We start from the raw sequence: 26095 nt of genomic DNA, 5'->3' as shown, positions 1-26095 counted from the left end.
GAAAAAATGATCTGTGGGAATCTCCACTCAGATTTCTTAGTTTAGTGTAGAACCTTCGTCTTCTGATTTCCTACTTGCTGGCTAAAAAGAGACATTTCACTGGGAGTTGCAGATCAACAAATGTCTGCCAACATTGCTCATTTCTAATGACATTTACAATAGTCATTTGAGTTTAAAACACAGTTAAAAATAAAAAGGGTATTGAGTCTTATGTGTATATACTGTATATACAGTAATACCTCTGTGTTAGAACGCTTCCAAACTTGAACTGTAAAAATTTACCCGGAAGTAGCGCTAGGAACTCAAACTTTATTTGGTATTCAAATGTTTTTGCGAGCGGGTTGCATCTGGTGAGTTTAGCTCTTAAGAGACTTCACCTAGAGAGACTTTCCTATTGGAAAACACTTCTCGGTTCTCAAACTGCTCAGTTCTCAAACTGCCCTCCTGAGCCAATTAAAAAACAGAGGTATTACAGATAGATAGATAGATAGATAGATCTATCTACAGGAGGGATCTGAAGGGCTAGCCAGCCACAAAGCATACACCTGACAACACCATAGACTTTTCCAAAGGGACTACTACCTCAGCTGACCTGACTACTCCACCTATCCTCCCTGTGGCTAATATAATAGGATAAATAGTATATATCCTATAGGGTATCGGTACAGCTTTGAGCTGGGTGGATTTCAGTGAAGATACAAAGGCAGTTCAGATATGCCGGCCCTATGCTGGTCTTAAGAAATCACCCCACCCCCCTTCCCATTTACTTATTATTATCCCATTGAATTATTTCAGTTCACTAGAGGTGTACTTGTGTTGAATTTCAAGGCCGACTTGCCAGTGAACATTACATCATGGGAAAATAAATCAGCCAAATCACTGGATAAAAAATTATTCTGACATTTGCTATTCTTGAAATCGTATAGTGATCCTAACTGACCTAAGAGAGGCAATGAGTATTAGGATTACAATAGTAAAAAGCTATGTTTTCATGAGTGTAGCTAAGGTGTATAGAATCTTCCAACTTGAAGTTTATTCCTTATTTTGATTTCCTAAAGCACTTATCTGTCCAAACACAGCTTGTCATGTAAATACCAGCCACAACATTGCATACCATCCTTGTGACTATGTCCATGCAACATGGTTCATTTCCGTCCCTCTATTTACAGAGCCATAGGCAAATAGGTTGAGAATGTGTCCGTGATTTGAGGGTTTTGGGTTTAGTGGGAGAGAAGATGGACAGCAGAATCTGCCTGACCATAGAATGGAGTATATGGCACAGGCGGAAAACAAAAAAACAAAGTGGGAGAGTGGGAGGGCTTATAGGTGAAGAAGATTGGGCACAAGTTTGGTCATGGGGAAAGAATATAGCACTTAATAGTTCTCATCACAAAGGTATCACAATAGTTTATTTGGTACTAGGCTTATCAAACGCCGAATAGTATGAATAAATTTAATACAAATTCAAGTAGAACTGAAATTGAGTGTCCAAAGTGCAGGGTGGTGGGGTAAACTTCAGCCATATGCTTTTTCAGTGCAAAAAAGTAAAAAAGGTAGTGGTCCCAAACGCTGTACTTGATTCAGTCTACATTAAGTAGGAAAGAAATAGTGGATACTAAGGTGTTGCTGTTGGGGGACCCTAAGTAGATTGTTTTCCGTTATGTCTTTATGTAACTTTGTATATATTTTTGTTGTTGTTTTGTTTTATGATAAGTAATTTATGTAGAAATAAAATAAGAAAAGAGGAAAAGAGATGGCCCCAGTGCCAATCCGCAGAAAGATCCATGATGGATGGATCTTCAGTGCTGAAAGGTGTGGCTCTGGGGGGACTTTCTCTGCATGGGGGGAGCCCTAGTCACCGCTGCACTGGATAGGCAAGGAAAGGAGGCATAAGGTAATAAATATCTGTTATGCTAGCAAGAGTCCATTTTTGTGTAGTTCTGTCTCGGGCAATCATATAGCCATTATGAGAGTGGATTCTCATGTGCTTTTATGCTACAAATGCTACAAAAACCATCAAGCACAGTGTGGACTTCCATGGGCAGTTGCCAGGTTACAACCTGGTTTGTGCTGATTGCACTTCAATGGACCCCCTGGAAAGCCAGGAATGGATTTGAAAAGAGGAGAAATCACAGTCTTTCATTTATGGCCTGTTCCCTGTTTATAGTCTGTTCCTGGCTTTGGCTTCAAAAAAGTTAGACAAATCTCTCTGTTTAAATGCACCCTTACACAGTAACATTATTTATGCAGCAATCCAAGTGGCTAATTATCATCAACCTGGTGGTAGATTCCCTTTTAAATGTAAGAATAAGCCGCAGCCATCCAGCCAGTAAAATGTATGAACAGACATGTGATTATGGTTATCCCAGACATTTAACTAGAATAAGACATTGTCAGTTTCATCATCCTGTATTTTTCTCAGACTTTAGAAAATATGTTCCAAGATCAGAGGGAGAGGTCAGAGATAGGTTCATCCCCTATAAACCCAGTAAGCATTTAGGGATGTCAACACATACTGGACGTGCCCTTTAGCAAGAATAGAATAACTGTGAGCATGAAGGATGAACTGTGCAATGTAAATATGACATTTGGCTCCTGCTGCTGATGCCAGAAGACACTGAAATGGGCTGACTGTTGACAAGCTTTGATAAGCTGTGGCAGAAGAGCATTTTATTGGAGTCTTATGGTCCCAAAAGATAATCTACATTTCAAACGTAGACAAGCGTCACTTGGGTTGTCTCTAATACAGTATCATACTAGTCTTTCATAGTGTTATTCACTATATGATATTGGCAGTGATAACTTTGCAGTTCACCAAAGCCAAGATACTGCTTCCTATTGCTGTTACTGAGCTTGATTTTTATACTTCGTTGTCATATTCTCTTTTAGAACAGTGGGAAAATGTATTGCACCTGACATACAAATGTTCTTTTGCCACCTAGTGGTGGTGATTTGTATATACTCATTATTTGCTGTAAATATCTTTTTTTTCTTTTCCATACAATTTTAATGTTCTATAATCTCAATCTGATACTGCAATACATCATGCATTGTGTATTTATAATACACATTTATTTATAAAGAGAAATTATATTATTATGAACTAGTCACGCTAATCTCAATATTTCTCTTATGCCTCTTAAGGTCAGTAACTTTTGTTAACATGTCGGTACTGAACATTGACCATAAGTTTACAATAGGCTACTGCTGTGTTCTGTTATCTACCTCCATTACATGGGTTCGCCTTTATGCAGAATTTCCGATATATATTGGTAACAAAGTTGCAGTTGTTCAGGTAGTTAGGCTAGGGCTCTATCCAGGATGGGTTTTTTGCCACTGCAGTATTATTGCCTTTTGTGGGCCACAACATGACCCCATTCACTTGAATGAGAGGCAGAGTCAAGGAAACAGGCAGCATGACATGGTTGTACGACCAGGAATCGCCATGTAGCCCAAATATTACAGTAGTTCAGTTTACTATCAACCAGCTGAAGGCTTATTACAGTTCTAGCATGGATGGCTAAACAATTTATATTCCAAGTGCCACTTACATGACATCAGGTCCCAGCTTCACTTTCACATAGTAATGTTTGTTATAAGTAATGCTGGCATTGTGCTTCTTGCAGGTCTTCCTGAGGCAGATGTGACATGGTACAGAAATAACAGCCGATTGCATATTGTGCCCCGCCACAGAGACACTTCTTTGTTTATTGGAAATATAACCTATTCTGACCAGGGACAGTATACCTGCAAAGCAGTCAATATCCATGGGGAGGTTTCGGAATCAACACAGCTTCAGATTATAGGTAAATTAATATCATTATGGGTCTTGGTAATGGTTTATAAAAGGATCTTAACTGATGAGGAAAAAACATCAGTCTTTACATATGTGTCCTGAACGAAAGTACAAATTATCAGCTGTCGCCAGATGCTACTGTACAGTTTAATTGCCGTCTTATAAAGCAGGTAAAGGGGAAAGGGGAACCTACAGCCCACAGGCTGTTGCAAAACTACCATTCCCTTCAAGCCTGGACAGCCAAAGGAAAAGCTTTGGTTCTCAAGGCATGATGGGAATGGTAGTTTTTCAACAGCTGGAATGGTATATCACTACTTTATGATTGGTGGAGATCCAACCTCCAGAGTCCCCACCGATTAAGAGAATGGAAGGTCCACAGTACTGCTGTATCTTTACATCCCCTTCAAAGAGAGCCCACAGGTGCACTCTTGGACACCCAGTGTACAGGGAGCAAGGCCACTTAAATGATGCTGTGCTACAGTGAGTATAGTGATTATCAAGGGCACCCTGTGCATGGAGAAGGTGCATAGTACCTTACTGTAAAACATGCCTGGGAACGGTTCATTCATCAGTGAAGGTCCCAGAGCTTTCCTAACACCAACAATCATTATAGGATAGTATATCCTAGATATATACCAGATGGGAATGGCCCTTGAAATCTAGGAATATTCTTTAATTGTAATAGCACATATCGCTTCTAGTAACAGTGTCATTTTTTATATACCCTTTTCAGATCCTCCTCTGGATAATTTTGGAACTGAAAGATTAGGAATGCTTTTTACTGAAATTGGTCCAGAAACACCATCTGTGCTGACTTCTATTACTGGCAATAATCTGTTGTTGAACCCTGGTGGATCAGCATTAATAGGTAGGTTAACAGCTACTGTACAATAATACATGACATTGTTTTTATGTAATTCAACCGATCTTAACACACTTTTCTCTAAAGAAGGGAATTTTTTATTATATTTTGGGCATTTTGGGCAAAGTTGACTTCCTTCACACACTTGCATAAGTAGCATTGGCGGAACTGTCAGAAGTCCCATAAAATACATTGTAATGCACTTAGAATATAGTAGTAGCCAGCTCACCAAGCACATACGTTACTTCGCAAGGTCCGGCAGTCCAACAAGTGCTTAAAGCTCTCAGAACAACCTCAGAAAGACATTGACATTTCTATGAGAAGATTGTTGATGTTTCTGCAGTTTCATGGGTCACGCAATAAAGAAGTCATCTGATTTGCGTGCAAACGCTGGTCCCGTGTATCGTTTCATTGTAATGCGCTTAGATTGCAGTCTACGGCACTTCCGTTAGTTCTGCAGACCACTCCCTTTAGAAGAGGACTGTATACCTGACAGGGTTTGGGGCAGACAGGGTCACAGACACAACACTGTCAGGGTTAAAGATTGATTTTCATGAAAATGCCAGATCACAAAGCTGCGTGGATGGTAAGTATGCACTGCTTCTGTGATCAACAAGTGGAAATTAGTAGCACAGATATGCATATTCATGCTGTAACTTTCCCTTTAGGATTTTTTCATATTGGGATTTCCCAACATGAACTTCTGACAAAATCCTAATGTTCCAGCTTTGAACCGGTATATACCCAATGTTTAAGAATAACTTTAGGCAATTGCATGAGAAATTCTATTTTTATAAATGCCTACCAAAGTAAAATAAATGATGGGTGTAAGCCACATTTTACCGGCACTTGAAAGAAAGCTTATCTTTGTATGTTTTTCTTTAGCTTATTGTGCTTTTATTGTTTTATTATTTTTTCAAGAGGTTGACATCTGTGTCAGGTTCTCATGGTTCTTGCAGTGTGCAGTTCAGGACTTCATATCAGCTTGCACCTCTTTTGAGTGGATCATACCAGTGGGGCACTCCTCCACATTTGTTATGTTAAAAAATGTTCCATAAATCATAGTGAGATTCCAGTGTCACTGTCATTTTAACTTTTAAAACCTAAATCAACAGTACATGGGATATAAAGCAAATTTGCAATTTGTAATTATTATTATTATTATTATTATTATTATTATTATTATTATTATTATTATCTTCAGTTATGGAAAACATGGAACTTCCTGTGTTCTGACCTTTCTTACTAGACTTTTCAAAGAGTCAAAACACAGGAAGTCCCAAGTTTCCCAGGTCCTCTGCACTCACAGGGAAGACAGTCATTTGATTGATGGACTCATTGAGCTGTGACTGTCTGTACAGGTCAGACTTCGTGTTTAGTCTCTTTTTTTTTCAATTAACACAAGACTAAAAAGCTGCCTTCAGCAGATTGGACCTGGATTTCAGGTAAGTATAACTTTGTTTTACAAAAAAATAAAAAATAATGAATGTATATTGCAAATTTGCTTTATTTCACATCTATGGTTGATCTACATTTTGAACGTTATAATGACACTTATAAGGTACACTTTAAAGAGACTCTGTCAGTAGATTTATGGTGTCATATCTCAGGGTAGCATAAACTAGTGACAGAGAAGCTGAATAGAATGATGTATCACTTACATTGTTCTGTGCAGCTGATGCAAAGATATCCTCCTGAATAACATGGCAATAAGTAGTCCTCTCCATTATGTGCATGAGCCCAGTAATCCTCAATATTCATGAGAAAACTCCGCCCACCAGCTGCTGATTGGCAGCTATCTATCCATGCTGTGTATAGGCAGTCACCTGTAAATTAGCATCTGGAGGGTGGGGGGAGGGGTGTGGCAAAAATCGTACATTTTAGGAGAACAGATAAACAGAATGATGTAAGTAATACACCGATCTGTTCAGCATTTCTGTCACTAGTTTATTCTGCCCTCATTTAAGGTGAAATAAACCTAGTTACAGATTTCCTATTTCCTAGTTAAGTTTTCTAATCACATCTTAAGGTCATGTTCACACAATGTATGAACATTGGCGGTTGTTTGACCCGGCTGGGTCAAACAACGTCCAATGTCTGGGATGTTCATCGGACTGATACAGCAGTATAGGCTGGATGAACATCACTATATTTTAATTGGAGTGCGGGCACATTTGTGACACAAAGAATACAGGTCCTATTAAAGGGCGAGCTAGCTGTCAGAGTTCTCCTTAGATCCTAGCCAGTTGCAGCAGAATTACTTGGCTTTTGTTGCTGTTTCCAAACTGCTAGCTTGTGTAGCTCCTGAAGACTTTCACAGGACTTTTTAAAATGAGAATCAGCAAGGATAGGCCTTGCTCCCCATCAATAGTATCCTCACCGCAGGTCAGGTTTACTAGCCAGACATTGCTAGAGTACAGAAGTGCTTGAAAAAAAAAGGATAAAGATATACCCTTTGCATCAGTGTAGTGCCTGCATAGGGCCCTCACCAGCTTGTCAGGCCCTGAAAAGTCTCCTAGCAGGACACACTTTGACTCTTACTAGTACTGACTAACCACCAGAACTGGTCTAAGCTAACTTGATCCACCCCAATATATAGACCTGAGGGAGCTAGCTTATTAGTGGGGAGGACATAGGTAGACTGTAGGGCTGACCTTTGATAGGTCTGTTAAATAGAAGAGGGACATCTCTGAGGTACCCTCCACAAGCATTGGTTTCTTGCCCATCTCTCAGCTGCTGGCAATACAAGTAAAATACGTGGCTTTGGTCACATACACAATTAACCCTTTAGTGTTACTACCTTCAGCTGTGCTTTGCACTTCCTTCCAATCCTTCCAACAAATAGCCAAAAGCTTTTCTTCCAGTGGCAGACTACATATGCTACAAACAGTAATGGCTCATCCGTTCTGGGACATTACGAATATAGGTTACTGTACCGGATATAAACAGCTGCCATATAATATTCTTTGTTGCTATCAGCAAAGGTGAGCAGTGTGATCATGGGGCCACTCTGATACTCAAACATGCTAGTCGTACGCTAACTAAGATCAACATTAGCCAACTAAGACCCATGGATGGGGAGTGGATGCTGTTTGATTTCCAGTCCTTTAAGCATGTGCATGGCAATAAAGAAAATTATAGTTGTCTTCCTTAATCTTGTCTGTTATATATGTTGGATTCATGCTGATGTTTTTTGTTAAAACTTTGAATAGTAAATTAGTCTGGAGCCATAGAAAATCCTTTTAGGTTCACATATGGTCAACAGGCCACACATTGCCTCCTTCAGGTTGCTAACTCATGAGTGGAGTACTTATGTATCGCCAAATCCAGCATTAGCCCTAAGAATGTTCCTAAAAATGTATTTAATGACTTTTTAGCACTAGGGCATAAATCATTTTATTTTACAAATAAAACGTATATTTATTGTCTGGAGATACCAAAGAAGACTGATAGCTGGCAGGACACCGTGGTGCCTTCCTCAGGCAAGAGAACTGCTATAAAAGACTCCACTGAGTCATGTTAGAGATCAGTTTGCTCTTTATATTAACGTAATGCACATTGAACCCCATTGCTATAGTTTATCATATACATATTTGGATTTATAAAGGCTTATCATCTCTGGGGAATTTGTACTCTCCATTAATAGGAGGCAAGGGGAAAGAAAAAATTAAAACCGCAACTTGAACGGTCTCAACATTTTTTCATTCTTTTTTTCTTTTTCCCAAGCACATGTTTGGAAAGAAAATTCCTTGCAAAATAGAATTTGAGGAGTGGTATAATTTTGAAGTTGTTGATTTGCAGAGCTCAGATGAATATTGAATTAGCTTAAGTTTATTGTTTAAATTCACAACACTCAAGCAGGAGTAATTCATAATAGTCCAACATACACACAGCCAAAAATTCCTGTGGAAGAGAATGTGTGTTCCTGGATGACCGTAGTTCAATTGGCTTGTGCAAAGTATATCAAATTCCCCCCCTGACCCATATTAATTAAGGACTTACAGTGCCAAAAAAACCCATTTATTAGATGCTAGTTTAAAATGATACACTTTGCAGTATACTAAAGTTACTATATGAACTAATACAGTTACGACTTCCCTGAAGTGTTTAAATGGGCACAGATGGCTTAGGACACTGTTCGCTTTATAACTCCAGCCATCACCACTATCACCATAAGGAAAATGCTTCTGGGCAGACTCTTTTCATCAGAATGCTCTACCCCATCATAAAGACAACTCTTTAGCTGTGTAATTTCAGCTGTACAACCCTCTCTATCCTCCTTTTGCACTCATCACTTTGATCACTGCACAGAAAGAACAGGAAGCTGAACATTCAGGGTTAAGTCTTCTGTTAGAGCCACAATGTGCTGATTTTGAAGACTGGGGGAGTGAGGAGCCCATTGGACACAAGATATACATAATTAACTAATCCATTGACATTAACTCCTTTCCTCTTCTAGACCACTGGGAATACTGACATTAACTCCTTCACTTCCCTAGACCACCAGGTATACTGACCATAACTTGGTTTTCTCCATACCGCATCAGAAATTCAAACATTAAAGTTGTTTTTTGAGGATTATGTTTTATTTGCAGATATGCTCAGGCAGGGCTAAAAACAGAAATGTATACTCACCTGCCCTGATTCCCCCCCCCCCCACACACACACACACACTGCTCAACACAAACAAGTGTCTGCTCATCCAGTCAACACAGAAGTATCATTGCCTCTAGAGATTAGCAAACGTTGCAGAAGTTCAGTTCTGTGCATTCTGTGCAAACTAAGAATTCAGGATGTTTGTTTTTCCCAAACCTGCTAAGAAAACTTCAGCCACATGGCACAAAGGAGAAGGAAAAATGCTCACATGACCTCAGGGTAGCCCATAATTTTTTTCTAATCTCCTACCTCCCGTTCAAACTTGCCATTATATCTGGAGTCTTTTCAAGGGGGGGGGGGGGGGGGGTATGGTAGTATTTGTCAGGTCTGGTATAGGGGGTGTTATCCAGTCACAGTATGGTAGTATTGGTCAGATCTGGTATGGTGGTGTTATCCAGTGACATTTTAGTGGTATTGGTCAGGTCTGGTATGGTGGTGTTATCCAGTGACATTATAGTGGTATTGGTCAGGTCTGGTATGGCAGTGTTATCCAGTCACAGTATGGTAGTATTGGTCAGGTCTGGTATGGCGGTGTTATCCATTCACAGTATGGTGGTATTGGTCAGGTCTGGTGTGGTGGTGTTATCCAGTCACAGTATGGTGGTATTGGTCAGGTCTTGTATGGCAGTGTTAAATGTGACGCCTGGAGCTATTACCTACCAATCTACCAATCCTGTGGTGAAAATTCCTTCAGACAATATGCAGACGTCTCTAATCATTCATTCAATATGGAAATTTGTTTATGTTTAAGGCTTTAAAAACCATGAAAAACGTGATTCAGACGAGGTTTCTACATGTAGAGAAATGCATGGGGCCGAAACCATGCTCCCATTTCTTCCCCAGTAGTCATGTTCTCTTACCAGGATTATTGGCCATACACCTATTGGTTACCACATAAGGGTCTGGTTTCGGCTGCATGTCGCCAGTGTCCCCTGCTGACTGCAGAGCCTCCAGAAGAACTCATTTCAGGAGTGACAGCCCCCTCAACAAATCACTGACTGAGACAAGACAGCCCCACAGCCAGTAATTGGCTGAGCAAGTTGTCACTCCTGAGACAAGTTAATCTCAGAAGTGGAGACTCTGCAGTAAGCTGGGGACACTGGACACACCACAATAGGACACCGGGGGAGAGCGCTGAGAGGTAAGTATAGGATTCTTGAATATGCACCTGTAGCTATATGTTAAAAAATGCTAAACGCCAGACAACCCCTTTAAGTTTACCAGTTTTTTGTGGTACTATATATGTGAAAGAGGGTTTTCTTTCATATTTACACACAAAATTGCACAAATAATAAATTAAAAATGTGTTATTTCGTCGTTATTTTCTAGGATGCCAATCCTGTTGCTACTCCCCATAATGGCATGATCTTTTGATGGCTTGTAAAATATCCTTGCTTGTTCATTTTCCAGGTGTAAAAGACCACTTGGAAAAAGAACATTTATTCTTCTAACTCCATGTGGATAAAAGCTAAGAGAACTCTGCAGCCAAAAAGGGATACTTATTGTGCAGTTTGTTTTTAAAAAAGCTCTTAGATACCACAGGGTACCATCCTTTTGTCCATTCCCATACATGTTGTTGCTTTGACGTTAACTTTGCCTTAAAACAGTTTAGTACCTAGGTTACTTAACAGTGTTATATAGGGTGTTTAAGGCTCCTACAGAGAGATATACATGAGTTTTATTTTAGCTATTGGAGAAGTTTGGGTTTGGACTTAACAGTTCAGTTCAAACCAAACTTAAAAAAAAAAAAAAAAATCACTCATCTCTACCTCCTCACTGCTGTAGATCACCAGGGATGGTATTAATCAACCGCTCCTCTGCCCGATACCACCAGGGATGCCGAGAACAACACCCTTCTCTATTAATATGCAGAAGCACTAAAGAGTTCTTAGAAGTTTACTGCATTCTGTGTTATATAAATATAAATGTATGAACTAAGCTCCTAAACTGCTTCTAGTGATGGTTCACATTATGAACAGTGTCAACCCGCTGAAAGAAAACATAATGGTAAAATGCTGCATGCATTATGAGTTTGCCCATTTGTGCTGATCAAAGTGGTTGGAGTTTTACATGTAGTTAACATTTCATTTATAAAGATAGGTTATCAAAACTAAATATATTTACCCTGAAGAAGAGAGGGCTGAGGGGGTATGTATCATTATATAGGCATGTGAATATTCCCTATAAAAAAAAAAAAAACACAATGCAATAAATTATTCTTACAAAAGAGAACACAGAGTTACTGCTTGTGATTAAAAGAAGGGCAATTTCATCATAAAGTTCACAAACATGTCTTTACTATCTGAACAGTGCAGTTGTGGAACATGATCTATCAGGATTTGCTAATGGCTAAAAGTGTGGATAGATTTAAGAAATCTATGTCTTTCTTGTAAAACATAATATACAGGATTACTGGAATTAATGTAAAACGTAACTCCAGGTATCTGTCCAGTACCAGTGGATATCAGGATTTTTTTTTTTTTTTTTTTTTTACTTGGTTTCTGCCATGTGAAAAAATGACTTTTGCACTGTGGATCAACTAATGTCTATAACTTTTTGCACAAACTTTCTGATAGTTCCCCATTAAAGGTAATTTACACTAAAATCTATTGAGTACGGTAGTACCTCTGTTCTTGAACTTAATCAGTTCTGAAAAGGCTGCTCCAGAACCGAAATTAAAGTTTCCAAAGGGAACAATGTCAGTCTCATTAATTGTTTTTTACACTTCATGGGTCAAATGCAGAGAACCCGGGCACAGAGCGTAAAAACTAGCAGTAAATAGCTTACTCTAAAGAGCGGGGATTCTCGTCATAAAGACAGGAATCCCCGCTCTGTGTTCCCCAGAGAGAGAGGCAGGAGCGGGCGGCTGTTTAAACTTGTAAAGAGGGGGAATCCCCAGCTCCTGCATTGTTCACCTGTCATCAGCCGCCGCCTGCCACCACTCCCCAACACCACTCACGGTTCTCCCCACCCGCAGGTATTGCCCCTGCTGGCATGGAGCAGCTCCCCATCTTCAGCTCCGCTCACCTACTCCTCAGCCACCAGCCTCCATCAACCCGCAAAGGTGGCAGGGAGCAGCTGGAGCTGGTGGCTGAGGAGTAGGTCAGGAGGGCAGGAACACCCTGTAAAGAAACAGGAATTCCCATAATCTTTACAGGATGTCTCCCGCAGCTGAGAGAAGAAGGAGTGATGTGGCAAGTTTAAACAGCCGCTCGCTCGTGCCTCTCTCTCTCTGTTGCCAGGAACACAGAGCAGAGATTCCTGTTATTATGACAGGAATCCCCGCTCCTGTTCACAAACACCTCAATAACTCTCAAGTGAACAAAAGTTCAGGTGACAGATATCTCCCCTGATTTTGTTTGAGTACCGAACAAAACTTCAGGGGGAAATCTTATTTGAATACCGAATTGTTTTAACACAGAGGTGTTCAGGACCTGAGGTATTACTGTATATACAAAGTGTATACTAATATTTATTACTAAATATTCCAACAAGAAATAGCAGGCATTGTATTAAGTACAGTCCCAGCAATAGCCATATCATTATGCAGAAGTTACAGGTTCTGATTGCACAAAAGAACAGTCTTTAGCTTATAATGTGCACCCATTATAAACAGTCTATGCAGAGGCGTAGCTACCATAGAGGCAGGGAAGGCGGTTGCTATGGGGCCCGTGGAGGGAGGGGGCCCGGGGATGCACAGGGAAGATAAGAGCCTCCTCCTCCTACCTTTTGCCTAACCCCTTATGTACTGCAGTGTGTAAGTGACCCAGTGTTCACTTCCATGCTGCAACACAAAAAAAGGGTTAATTTGCTAAAGATAATTAGCTCTCTGCCTCACTACTCTGATAACCTTTGACCTCTGTTCTCTGAGCTCCTGCAGAGGTCAGGGGTTATCAGTGCAGGAGTAGTGAAGGAGAGAGCTAATTGTCTTCTGTATAAACCCTTTTTTGTGTTGCAGCATGTAAGAGAACACTGGGTCACTTACACACTGCAGTAAAGGGTTAAGCAATAGGTAGTGTGCTCCAGCACCTATGTATATAACCATGAGGCTCCTAATAGGCTGTTATAGTTACATACTGTACAGTGGATGGACAGAACAAATAGACTGGCTTTCTACTCTGCCAGTCACTGTTGTGGCTGCACGCAGGATTCTGCCTCTGACCACAAGAGAATTTTTTTTTTGGCCACATCACTGAGTATATATATATATATATATGAGGAGGGGGGCCCCATACAGTTTTTTGCTATGGGGCCCCATGAATCCTAACTATGCCCCTGAGTCTATGCCCAGCTTATTATTACATATACAATATTACATGTACATGTCCATGCACAATATGCGTATACATACAAGGTACCAAAAGTTTCCATTGCATCTCTGTATCTGTTTTTTATATTCAAGCAACCCATTGAACTGATAGTCTTTCTGGATGAGTAATGCGTATGAGATCCATCAGAATTCTGACAAGTTTATCCCTGGGAGAAGTGAGCACACGGGTCAAGTGGATTATCGTGCACTTTGTGTATAGAGCATTTACTAAGAACCACATGTTGTTCTTCAATGTACGCAAAAATCTTAGCATGGATCATAGATTAATACTGTGCTGCTTTAACTCTTTATAGACATCTTTTAATAAAATTACTTTGAGTGTCAAAGACAAAGGGGTACATTTATCATTCTCTTTGTGCCATTATTTTGGCTAATCTGCTGTTTTTGGGCACAGCATACAATTTTAAGCATTATTAGCCAGATTAATCATTTTTAGTTTCTGCACAAAAAAAAATTCACAGCAGTACTCCACTCCTACACTGGTGTAGTTTTTTATCCAAGTTCTGTTAGCCAAAAAATTGCGCAAAAACACAAAAAATGATTCACCAAGGCCTGTGCACCTATGATACATTTTAAGCAAGGTCTGTGAGTTTTTCACAGCATGGAAAAAATGTGCAATTGGAAAAAAAATTGCACCCCAAACTGTTAAAACCCGCTTACCTAGATACCTAGATATATAACCTGATTTGAAACAAAGGGTTCTGCAGAGATATTTACTGACTTGTTGCATATTCAAATATATGACCAGGATAACTAAAAGAGTTCTGTATTCAGATAGCAATGTATATTAACCATTGTTTTCGATTAGATGAAACTCTGCCTAAGATTAACATTGGCTCTATAGAAACACTGTTTCTATTGGATGGCCGTCATTTAACGGCAAATAATGGCATTTTGTGTGTAAACATAGCCACAATCTAGAATCTTTACCATGTCTTCCTTTTACCCTTATTTTAGTTATTTATTTATTTCAGAACAATAAAAATCAAAAGGCTTCTGTCACATGTCAAGTTAGTACAGTACTTACTGTGTCAGGGACTTTTTCTAGAACTGTTTCTGAAAATTATTGAGTTCAAAATCTGTATGATAAGTTCCTGAATACCACAATAATGTAGTAGTGAAAGCAGCAGAAAGCAGTGAAAGATCCTGGTGCACATCACCTATGAGGATTTGGTCCGTCCCACCTCCACCACAAACCAGTAAAGTAGTTGTAGGGCGAAAAAGGTTCTTTGAAGAATTTTATTCACATATGCTAATGCAAAATTTTTTTGTATTTATATTCAGAATAATTGGGGGGAAAAACAGCAGCCCACCACATTAGATTCCTAGTATTAGACATAGCAAGGCTTTAACATGTACTGACTTCATAGTTAAGGGTAGCCCCTTGTGGCTTAAAGGGGTAGTGCAGCGCTCAGAAATTATTCACAGAATAACACACATTACAAAGTTATACAACTTTGTAATGTATGTTATGTCTGTGAATGGCCCCCTTCCCCGTGTCCCCCCACCCCCACCCGAGTACCCGGAAGTGTGGTGCGCTATACTCACCTGTCACGTGCCGACACCAGTCTTCTATCTTCATTCAGCGACGTCTTCTTCGGGCGGACGGTGAACAGCTCCGGCTGTCTCGAATGCCGGCCGCCCTCTGCAGCGTCATCCGATGCTCAGCCGCGATTGGCTGAGCATAGCTGTGCTCAGCCAATCGCGGCTGAGCACAGTTGTGACGCGGCGGAGGGGGGACGGGCGGCAGCGACTCGACCGTCCGTCCGAAGATGACGTTTGGCACAAGATGGCGGACGGCCCTCGACACGGATCAGGTAATGTATAATGCACCACACTTCCGGGTACACGGGTGGGGGTGGGGGGACACGGTTATGCTCAGACATAACATACATTACAAAGTTGTATAAATTCTGTGAATAATTTCTGAGCGCCGCACTACCCCTTTAAGTGTCTCCTTTCTTCAGCCTCTGGCTACCCCCACACAATGCTAGACAGGTGTCTAGAATACTGCTTGATTATGGCATTTCTAAAGAAACATAACTCATTCCCATACCTTTCTTCCCAATTTGTCTCCTCTGTTGCTGACTTTTGACTGTAAAGCGACTGGATCAGTGTATATATAGTGTGTGTGTGTGTGTGTGTGTGTATGTGTGTGTGTGTGTGTGTGTGTGTGTAGGCATCACTGTACATGTAAGCACGACACAGTTCTTTTCTGTAACCTGGAGTTCCACTTTGGGTGTTAGATAGGAAGACAGCAGTACTATGTTGTATATCAAGGAATGACCTTACTGTTCCATAATCCTACTGTTCAGACATTTCCAGGTGATTACACACTACATCACTTGCTTATCACATAGACAAAGTAGCCTGTTTTTTGGGATCAACATCTGGTTAAGCAAACCATTTCTTTTGACGTTATACAATCAGCCTGTTGTATATTCTGCAATTACCATTCTTTGTTTAGGTAATGGTCTCATACAGTGAATTAATATGCTCTGTTCTAGGGAAGTCTGATGTAACCATGCATCCTGACAAACAAGATTTCAGATCATCTGTAATACTGCATTGCACTAAGTTTAAGTTTCTTTTCATTTTAACAAATCCAGAAAATCTATATGTAAATTGAATACATCTGTTTGTTACACCCTGGCATTTACTAAAGTCCATGTCTCAGAGGAGCAGAGATTATGATTTATGTATTAACTAGTGACTGATAACTTCCATACAGCCTGTTATGTCCCTACTCTTACTCCCAAACCCACTGATTCAGCCTACACCCAATTACAAGACTCTACACACTGACTAAAGCTAAGGGAAAAATCTGAAGACAAACATACATACACGTTCACACGCTGTCAAAAGGTTATAGGATGGCCGTCATTTAATGGCAAATAAAAACTGCTGTCATTTTGACAAATTGTGAACATAGCCAAATTCTGGAAACACACACACAGCTGTTTGTTGTTGTTGTTGTTGTTTGTTGTTTTTTTAATACTGACACTGCAGTTTTTGTGCCAAAAGTAAGGGTGCCTTCACACCTACCGACTCACAGCGTTAATAACGCTGCAAGTCGGCTAGGTCTTGGCAGATCACTGTCATTACATACACGCAGCCATCTGAACGACCGCTGCGTGTATGTAATTCTGCCGGCCGCTTAACCCCTTCTGATGCCGGCCGCCTCCCGCTCCCGCTCTGTATACATTACCTGTCCTCGCTCCACAGGGTCCCGGCGTCCTGCTCTCCCGCCCGGCCAATCAGTGGCTGTGGCAGGGCAACACACTGATTGGCCGGGCGCGAGAGCAGGACGCCGGGACCCCATGGAGCGAGGACAGGTAATGTATACAGAGCGGAGCGGGAGGCGGCCGGCATCAGAAGGGGTTAAGCGGCCCTCAGAATAACATACACGCAGCGGTCGTTCTGCCAGGACCTAGCCGACTCGCAGCGTTATCAAGGTTGGGAGTTGGTAGGTGTGAAGGCACCCTAAGGCTAGGTTCACACTCTGTATCTGTGCGGCTGTATTGCGGGCGGTAAATCATCGGCCGAATTTTTCCGGTTCATGCGTACGCTGGAAAGTATACGATATACGGCTGCACAGTGCACACTATGTATGAATCTACGGCCCTATCGTAAACGGACCCGTAAAAAATGAACAAGACAGGCGGTCCGTACGGAGTACTTCAAAAATAGCCAGCAATGATGCCGAATGCCGATGCCTCTAATAGTTAATATATTAAATTAATAAAACACATTTTCTTTGTAATAAAGTCCCTTTCGTTGTTCAATAATTTAATTCTAACGAATCCATCATTGTGCAATTAAATATACTGTTAAAATAAAATATATATAAATAAATGTATATTTATATATATATTTTTTGACAGTATATTTAATTGCACAATGATGGATTCATTTAAATTAAATTATTGAACAACGAAACTGATTTTATTACAACGAAAATGTGTTTTATTAATTAAATATTAATTAGTACAGGAAGCTCTATAAGCCGTTAATTCATATTGCCGGCAATAGAGCATTCTGTACTAATCATCACTTTACTTTAATTAAAACATCAAATGTTTGTTCTAATTATGTTATCACAATAGCATTATTAGAAGAAACATTTAGAATTATATGTGCGCTCAGCTGATTGGCTGATCGGCTCAGCGCACATATAATTAGCGGGTCCGCAGCACAGTGACTTCATTGTGCTGCGGACCAGCGAAGAGGACACATCGGGGTGAGTATAGAGCTCTCCCCACCCCCTCCGCAGCACTGCACCCATCCCAGTAAGGAAGGGGGGTCACTTAACCCCTTCCTTGCTGGGATGGGTGCAGTCTGACATCAGTCTGGCCCCCAAGGGGTTAAGGGGGATGCAATACATCCTCCCTTAACCCCTTGGGGGCCAGACTGTAAGCAGCGATCTGTAAAGATGCTGCATACTGTAAGGTGCACAACACCGCTCACAATGATGGGTGTTATGCTCCTGTTTGTGTGTTTTTTGTGTGTTTCTCCCTTTTTGTTTTTCAGATATCGGTATCCAGTGGATTACGTCGGATTACGTGGACTACGTCGATGACCAGCGGTTGTTTGGTGTTTTTTTTTTTATAAAATGGTCAATGAGGGGTGTGGGGGTGTTTTTATTTGAATAAAAAAAAAATTTCACTTGTGTGTTGTTTTTATTTCTTTACTTTATAGACTTAGTAGTGGAAGCCGTCTAATAGACAGAATCCATTACTAAGTCGGGTCCTAGTGTTAGCCAGTATAAAATGGCTAACACTAACCCCCCATTATTACCCCAGTACCCAATGCCACCAGGGGTACTGGGAAGAGCCGGGTGCCAGTGTTCCCGGAGCGTCAAAATTGGGGCTCCTGGACTGGGCGGCAGCAGGCTGGTAAGATTTAGGCTGGGGAGGGCCTAAAACAATGGCTCTTCCCACCCTGGTGTTACCAGGCTGCTGTCGTTTGGTTTTTAACCCGGCTGGTTATAAAAATAGGGGGGACCCTATGCGTTTTTTTTTAAATAAATAAATAATTTAAAAAAAACGCATAGGGTCCCCCCTATTTTTATAACCAGCCGGGTTAAAAACCAAACGACAGCAGCCTGGTAACACCAGGGTGGGAAGAGCCATTGTTTTAGGCCCTCCCCAGCCTAAATCTTACCAGCCTGCTGCCGCCCAGTCCAGGAGCGCCAATTTTGACGCTCCGGGACCACTGGCACCCGGCTCTTCCCAGTACCCCTGGTGGCATTGGGTACTGGGGTAATAATGGGGGGTTAGTGTTAGCCATTTTATACCGGCTAACACTAGGCCCCGACTTAGTAATGGATTCCGTCTATTAGACGGCTTCCACTACTAAGTCTATAAAGTAAAGAAATAAAGACAAGACACAAGTGAAAAAAAAATTTTATTCAAATAAAAACACCCCCACACCCCTCATTGACCATTTTATAAAAAAAACACCAAACAACCGCTGGTCATCGACGTAGTCCACCGAATCCGACGTAATCCACAGGATACCGATATCTGAAAAACAAAAAGGGAGAAACACACAAAAAACACACAAACAGGAGCACAACACCCATCATTGTGAGCGGTGTTGTGCTCCTTACAGTATGCAGCATCTTTACAGATCGCTGCTTACAGTCTGGACCCCAAGGGGTTAAGGGAGGATGTATTGCATCCCTCTTAACCCCTTGGGGGCCAGACTGATGTCAGACTGCACCCATCCCAGCAAGGAAGGGGTTAAGTGACCCCCCTTCCTTACTGGGATGGGTGCAGTGCTGGGGAGGGTGTGGGGAGAGCTCTATATTCACCCCGATGTGTCCTCTTCGCTGGTCCGCAGCACAATGAAGTCACTGTGCTGCGGACCGGCTCTTTATATGTGCACTCAGCCGATCAGCCAATCAGCTGAGCGCACATATAATTCTAAATGTTTCTTCTAATAATGCTATTGTGATAACATAATTAGAACAAACATTTGATGTTTTAATTAAAGTAAAGTGATGATTAGTACAGAATGCTCTATTGCCGGCAATATGAATTAACGGCTTAATGGAGCTTCCTGTACTAATTAATATTTAATTAATAAAACACATTTTCGTTGTAATAAAATCAGTTTCGTTGTTCAATAATTTAATTTAAACGAATCCATTATTGTGCAATTAAATATACTGTCGAAAAATAAATATATATATAAATATACATTTATTTCTATATATATATATATATATATATATATATATATATATATATTTATTTATTTATTTATTTTAACAGTATATTTAATTGCAAAATGATGGATTCGTTTAAATTTAATTATTGAACAGTGAAAGGGACTTTATTACAACGAAAATGTGTTTTATTAATTCAATATATTAACCATGAGAGGCATCGGCATCGGCATACTGCAGAGGATCGCAAACCCCGGTAATAGCAATTCCTGTAAACTGTTTTCCTGCTTTCCCAGATGCATTCCAGAGCTGTTTGCATCACTTTCTAAAGATTTTATTTGTTATTTTTAGTTGAACCAGATTTCCAAGTAAATGACCGTATGTTTTCAGCCGCATGTCTATTTTTTCCCACGGCCGTAGTTTCAGCCGCACATTTCCAGCCGCATAAAAAATACAGCCGCACACATACATAGTGTGAACATAGCCTAAACGTGTATTCAAATTGGATGGAAAATACAGGACTTGTACTTCTCTTTTATGTTGGATCCACTTTTTGGTTGGGCACAAAAACTGCAGTGACAATTTTCCAAAAATCTGCTGTGTGTATAATATCTCATTGTGTCTCCTTGTTCTTGTGTTCAGTTTCTTATTACAAATATTTTCCTACTGAACCTTATTTATTCCTACAACATATTTAACCCTTTCACGACCTGGGATCATTGATGCCTCAATGCCCAGGTGGTGATTTTACATCAGCTTATGGGATCATAAAGATGCCATAAGCTGATGTCCCTCGCTCTGCCACCTCTCCTATGTCCCCTGCCGCTGATACAATCTTGTCCCCTGCCACTTATACGGCCTCCGTAGATAGAAACCGGAAGCCTGAGGCTTCCGGTTTCTATGACTACCATCGGGACTCTGCGATCAGTTCACAGAGCCCCGATGGACACCGGAGAGACAGTTCTCCCTCAGGAGAGGGAGAATCATCTCTCCAGAGCCCTATAGATACTGCGGTCTTGCTGACCGCAGTATCTATAGGGTTAACTCTCAGCACCGGAGCGCGGCTCCGGTGCTGAGAGTTGCGGCGGATCCTCGGCTATCACTGATAGCCAGGACCCGCCGCGGATGACACAGGTGCAGCTCCTATGCCTGTGTCATCCTCAGCAGTAAATTCACATCGCTGCAGCACCAGGCATAGGCTGCAGCGACGTGAATTTACTGTGCAGCGGCGGGAGGGGGTTAAAGGTTTCAGCCATGTCTCCCTTTCCCCTTCTTTCCTCCAGACTGGAGAGGTATAGTTTGGCCTAGGCTATTTTATACACCGGGGTATACTCTAACCTAGGCTATCTTATATCTTGGGGTATACTCTGGCCTAGGCCAAACTATACCCAGGTATAGTCAATACTAGTGACTTTGTGTTTTTTCTTCCTGTAATGCCATTGGGTACCTTTAATTTTCAGTAGAGATGAGCGAGTAGTGAATTATTCGAAAGTTCAAAATTCAATTTAAATAAACAGCGATGTTTAACTATTCTATCGAATATTTCATTGAACATTAAAGTCTATGAGAAAAAATGCTCATGACTTGGTGATCTCCAAGTGGTCGAATTTAGGTTTTCAAGTCCACCATGACACCTCAGAAAATGATGCAAACACCTCTGGAATGCCACTGGGACAGCAGCAGAGGAAGCATGCCTGGGTGCATCTAACACTAACACAGCCTCTCAACAATACACTTCGAACACTCTCAGTACACAGTCGTATACCCAATATATATGATTTTTTAGAAATGCCTTAAGGCAACAGGCGTTCCAATGGTTAATGTTACACACAGAATGCAAAACAGTAGTACCATTTTTTTTTTTTTGCCACAATCTCCATATACAGCCATATAGCCTATATCTGAAGTTTTCAGCAAGTAGATACACTGCAGCCTATTCCTCACAGTGTACTCCAGCTGCCTGCCTATCTGAACACACTAATGTGCTGCTAGCCGGTTTAATAGCTGTATATATGTGTGATCAATCTCTGCTATCTGTAATTTTAGCCCTAACAAGCGCTTTTGGGGCTCTCTCCTGCCTTAAATCACCTAACGGTCCCTACTATACAATATGTCTCCCTGTCTAGCTCCAACTAGCATTTGAAAATGAATCTGAAAACCATTTTTCTTGTACTTTAAAGGTCACATGGTTTAGCCAGCCAATGAATGTAGTTTTTTTTTTTTCACTTCCTGTGTACTCCTAATGCTCACACCCCCTGTATAGTTATTGGTTAAAAAAAACACCAGGGAAGGTTGGAGGGGAGTAAAATTTTTACTGCATTTTTGGTAGAATACTTGAATGCGATCAAATACCTAATCAATTGAGCAGTACTCGCTCATCTCTACTTTTCAGTAATAGCCTTTATCTCCAATTTACTTTACAATTCTTAGGAAAACTGTTTCTTGTTATGTATATTGTTAGTGGCAAAACTTAAAGTCATAGGGGGAGATTTATCAAACATGGTGTAAAGTGAAACTGGCTCTGTTGCCCCTAACAACCAATCAGATTCGACCTTTCATTCCTCACAGACTCTTTGGAAAATGAAAGGTGGAATCTGATTGGTTGCTAGGGGCAACTGAGCCAGTTTCACTTTACACCATGTCTGATAAATCTCCCTCATAGTATTTATAAAAAATATTGGTAAATGTATTTTTTCCCTTTTTCTAACTGCATTATGGATCTATTCTACAGGATGTCCAGTAAAAGGCGATTCCGTTCCCCATATCACTTGGCTTCATGGAGGTCAGCCACTAAACAGTGAAACAAAGCTAACATATGAAATTTTGGAAGGTGGACAGATCCTTCAGCTATCTAACATAAGCATGGGCCACCAGGGAGAATATAGTTGTGTTATTCAGAAGAACCCCTCGGATTCCCTCATGCAAAAAGCTTTTCTGTCTCTTCAAGGTAAATTACTGCTTAGTGATGCAAATAAGTACAGTATGGCACACGACCGCTGAGGCCACTGCTTTCAACCTGTCCATACAAAGCCAAGGTGTACAGGTTGATAGGAAGCTCATAGCCAAAGAGTTAGTGAGGCACGTTGCCCAGTCAGAAGCTTCTCCCCTTTCTTTCCAATCTTTCATATTCTCTAATCCTATGCACAAAAACACATACATAACAATACTCTATGAAAATAAAAGGTTTAAAGAGTCACTGTCGTATTTTTTTTTTTGCAGAAATCAATAGTCCAGGCGATTTTAAGAAACTTTGTAATTGGGTTTATTAGCCAAATCTGCCATTATCTGCATGTAAAAAGCCTTTTCCCAGGTCCCCCCTCCTTCCTCTTTTTCATCCACTCCAAAAAATCTGAAAATTGTGACTTGTTGCAGGAGACGTCCCCTGTCTGCTCTAGGGAGAGGGGAGGGGGGAGGAGGAAGGAGGGAGTTAGCCGGCAGCAGAAAGCAGATAACAGAGGATTACAGGCACGGAGCTGGGTGACAGCTGTAATCCGAGCTCAGACAGGTCACTGGTGATGGTCAGAACAGATAACGGGTGAGGGATTTGTAGATTAACTCTTTGTTGTCCTGTTTTGGTCTTTTCTTTGGCTCTCTCCATAGGAGAACAATGAAGACAGGGGGGAGAGCTTCAAACTGCTTTTTCATGATAAAAATGCATTTTTCGGATAATAAACCCAATTACAAAGTTTCTTAAAATCGCCTGGACTATTGATTTCTGCAAAAAAAAATTTCACGACAGTGACACTTTAATTTTCACCATATAAATAAAAAGTTTTTACCAGCAAAATAGCAATTTTCTGACAAACCCCAAATCAAAAAGAGCATGGCTTCATGTCTGAAAACTTTATCCATGCCATAAACAAACACAGTTTTCCAGGGCACTGGAAACTGTTTCACTTCATTTACTACAGTGAATAAAGTGAGTTTAAATATAGAGATTCCTTATTTATAAAGAAGTGGAAGATATTTATAGGGAATAAATACATTCTTACACAGTTTACATTTATCCTAGACAGTCAAAGAATACACCAGATTATTAAGTGAAAATCTGGCTCAACTTTAGACTGTACCATATTTTGGCACATATTTTGGTTCTTTTTTTTGGTGCAGTTTAGGCTTAGCTTTCTAAACTTGTCTGAGACAAAAATGTGGCTGAATTTCCCATATCAGAGCTCAGCTTTCATTTTACCAGAGCAATCTGAGAAATGAAAGCCTGCTCCCCAAATATCCTCATACCTAATGATTTACTGGATGCTGGAGGATTATAACTGAGACAAGGAAGAACTGCTGAATGGCGGTGGCTTCAGCATAGAAAGCACACATAATATAAGCTTGTTTGTAATAGGTTTCTATTACATGAATTAGGCCGTCTGTCTGCAGCACATCAAGACGTACTCACTGAAGCCGCTGAAATTCCTCACTTCCCGGTCCACTCTGATTCCACTCCTCTGCCCTCTCCCTCCCTTCTGAGACCGAGGTCATATGATCTCTGTCTCTTCTGCTGCCTAGAAAGCTGTAACACCTCATCTGTAACCCTGCCCATCACACAGTAATCACCTGGCCAAGGATGGGGAAACAACAGTCTCTCCTCAGTGGGATAGGGGAAAGCAGACACTGTTGTTTCATCTCTCTAATCTATTTATGTAGATATATAGATCGATACTCCAAAAATTCCAACAGCACTCCCAATAAACTTGAATAAGAGAAAAATTTATTCCATCATCAAACGTAACATACGGTGCAGAAAAGTAAAAAACAGCGACATTTCTACTACAAGATACTACTAGACAGGGGCAGATACCCAGCAGTTGGTTCTAAGGCACAATGCATGCTGGGAGATGCAGTTTCCCAGCCAAATTTGAATCTGAGGCTAGGAGCAGTGTAGACAAATAGGAAAAATGTCAAACAATGATTGGGGGATCGGTGAGTGCACCTATATGTTTTTGTGCTTTTTATTTTTGTATGGGATCACTAGAGTTCCCCTTTAATGGCACTTTCAAGCAACATCAATTGCAAAACTTAATGTCCTTTTACACAGGGCAATTTTACTGTTGGCCGGTTATTTCCCTGTGTAAAGGTTGGCAAAGATTTTATTATGTCTGCATGTCATCGGATGTTGCTGGAATGCTAACAGCGTCAGAGAGGGATGACCCAGGAACTGGCAGCTGCTGGGGAGCAGGACAGGTAAGTATTCATCACTATCATGTGCCCCACAGCCCTGGCAGGATCGCTAATTATTAATTTATCACAGACAACCCCTTTAATAGCCCCCAGCGATCTATTGTTACTGGTAGGGAAAGCTAGCATTAAGAGTGAGAGAATGAAAGAGCAAGAGATGGAGATGCTCTTTGTAGCCATTCTGCACTCTTGTAGTGGTTGTATTCTGTTAAATATGTGCCTAAATAATGGTAATTGTAAATCTTTGAAAACATGAAAATAATACAGACTAACAACAATTTATTTTTTTGTAACACAATCTTCTCTTCCACAATTTGCTTCATTAACAGATTACCAGTGGGCTTTGGTTGGTCACCTGCCATGTACGACATCCTGTGGTAATAGAGGCATTCAGCATGCACAACTTAGGTGTGTTTTCAACAAGCAAGAGGTCAATGTCTCTCACTGCCAGGAAAAGTCTAAACCAGCCATAAATCCCATTGTGTGTAACAGAAGGGACTGTCCACCAAGGTTGGTATTAAATTTACCTTTTCTCATGACTGCTAATTTTTTTAACAAATTACTGTACTATATGATGATGATGATTATTATTATTATTATTATTATTATTAATAATAATATTATATGTTGTAATTGCAAAGGAAGACATCAACATTTTAAAGGACTAATTACTTAGAAGTATGAATTAGAAGATAATTATGCATACCTGAACAGTGTTGAACATGTCCGGAGAAAGTTTGCTAGATAAGATTTGCAAAAAGTTGCCCAATTTTTTTTTTTTTAAAGATGTCTGCAAAATAATGGTACAAATCTTGGTGTATTTGTATGTCAACCATTAGATGACATCACACAAATGTATCTAACATGTCTAGTGAAGTGCTCCAAACTACATACTGACTGTGATCAATTTTATGTAACTTTTATCAGCATCATTGATTTGTAGATTCAGGCATACTACCAATAAGTAAAATAGTGGTAGATAAACCCCCTCCCATTATGCTAGTAATAGAGTATTTAAGATTTGGCATCTACAAATGTGTATTTTGCCTGCATGTGTAGTAAAAGAACAGTGAAATGTGATTTGTTACCTAAAGAGGTACT

The 26095-nt window shown here is 40.5% G+C and overlaps 1 protein-coding gene across 3 annotated transcripts in view; it reads left to right on the top strand.

The window, feature by feature from the left end:
* ADAMTSL1 (ADAMTS like 1) overlaps window positions 1-26095 on the top strand; it is a 526103-nt gene that overhangs the window by 480562 nt on the left and 19446 nt on the right. For all 3 annotated transcript variants that reach the window (XM_069962058.1, XM_069962057.1, XM_069962059.1), the window contains exons 22-25: window positions 3627-3806; window positions 4530-4664; window positions 22548-22763; window positions 25324-25504. In XM_069962058.1, coding sequence (XP_069818159.1) covers window positions 3627-3806; window positions 4530-4664; window positions 22548-22763; window positions 25324-25504 — 712 coding nt within the window. The remainder of the gene's footprint in view (window positions 1-3626; window positions 3807-4529; window positions 4665-22547; window positions 22764-25323; window positions 25505-26095) is intronic.

Source organism: Dendropsophus ebraccatus, chromosome 3, assembly GCF_027789765.1.
Source record: "Dendropsophus ebraccatus isolate aDenEbr1 chromosome 3, aDenEbr1.pat, whole genome shotgun sequence".
Classification (NCBI taxonomy): Eukaryota; Metazoa; Chordata; class Amphibia; order Anura; family Hylidae; genus Dendropsophus; species Dendropsophus ebraccatus.
Note: the sequence above shows the minus strand (reverse complement) of the source record. Positions and strands in the feature narration are given on the sequence as shown.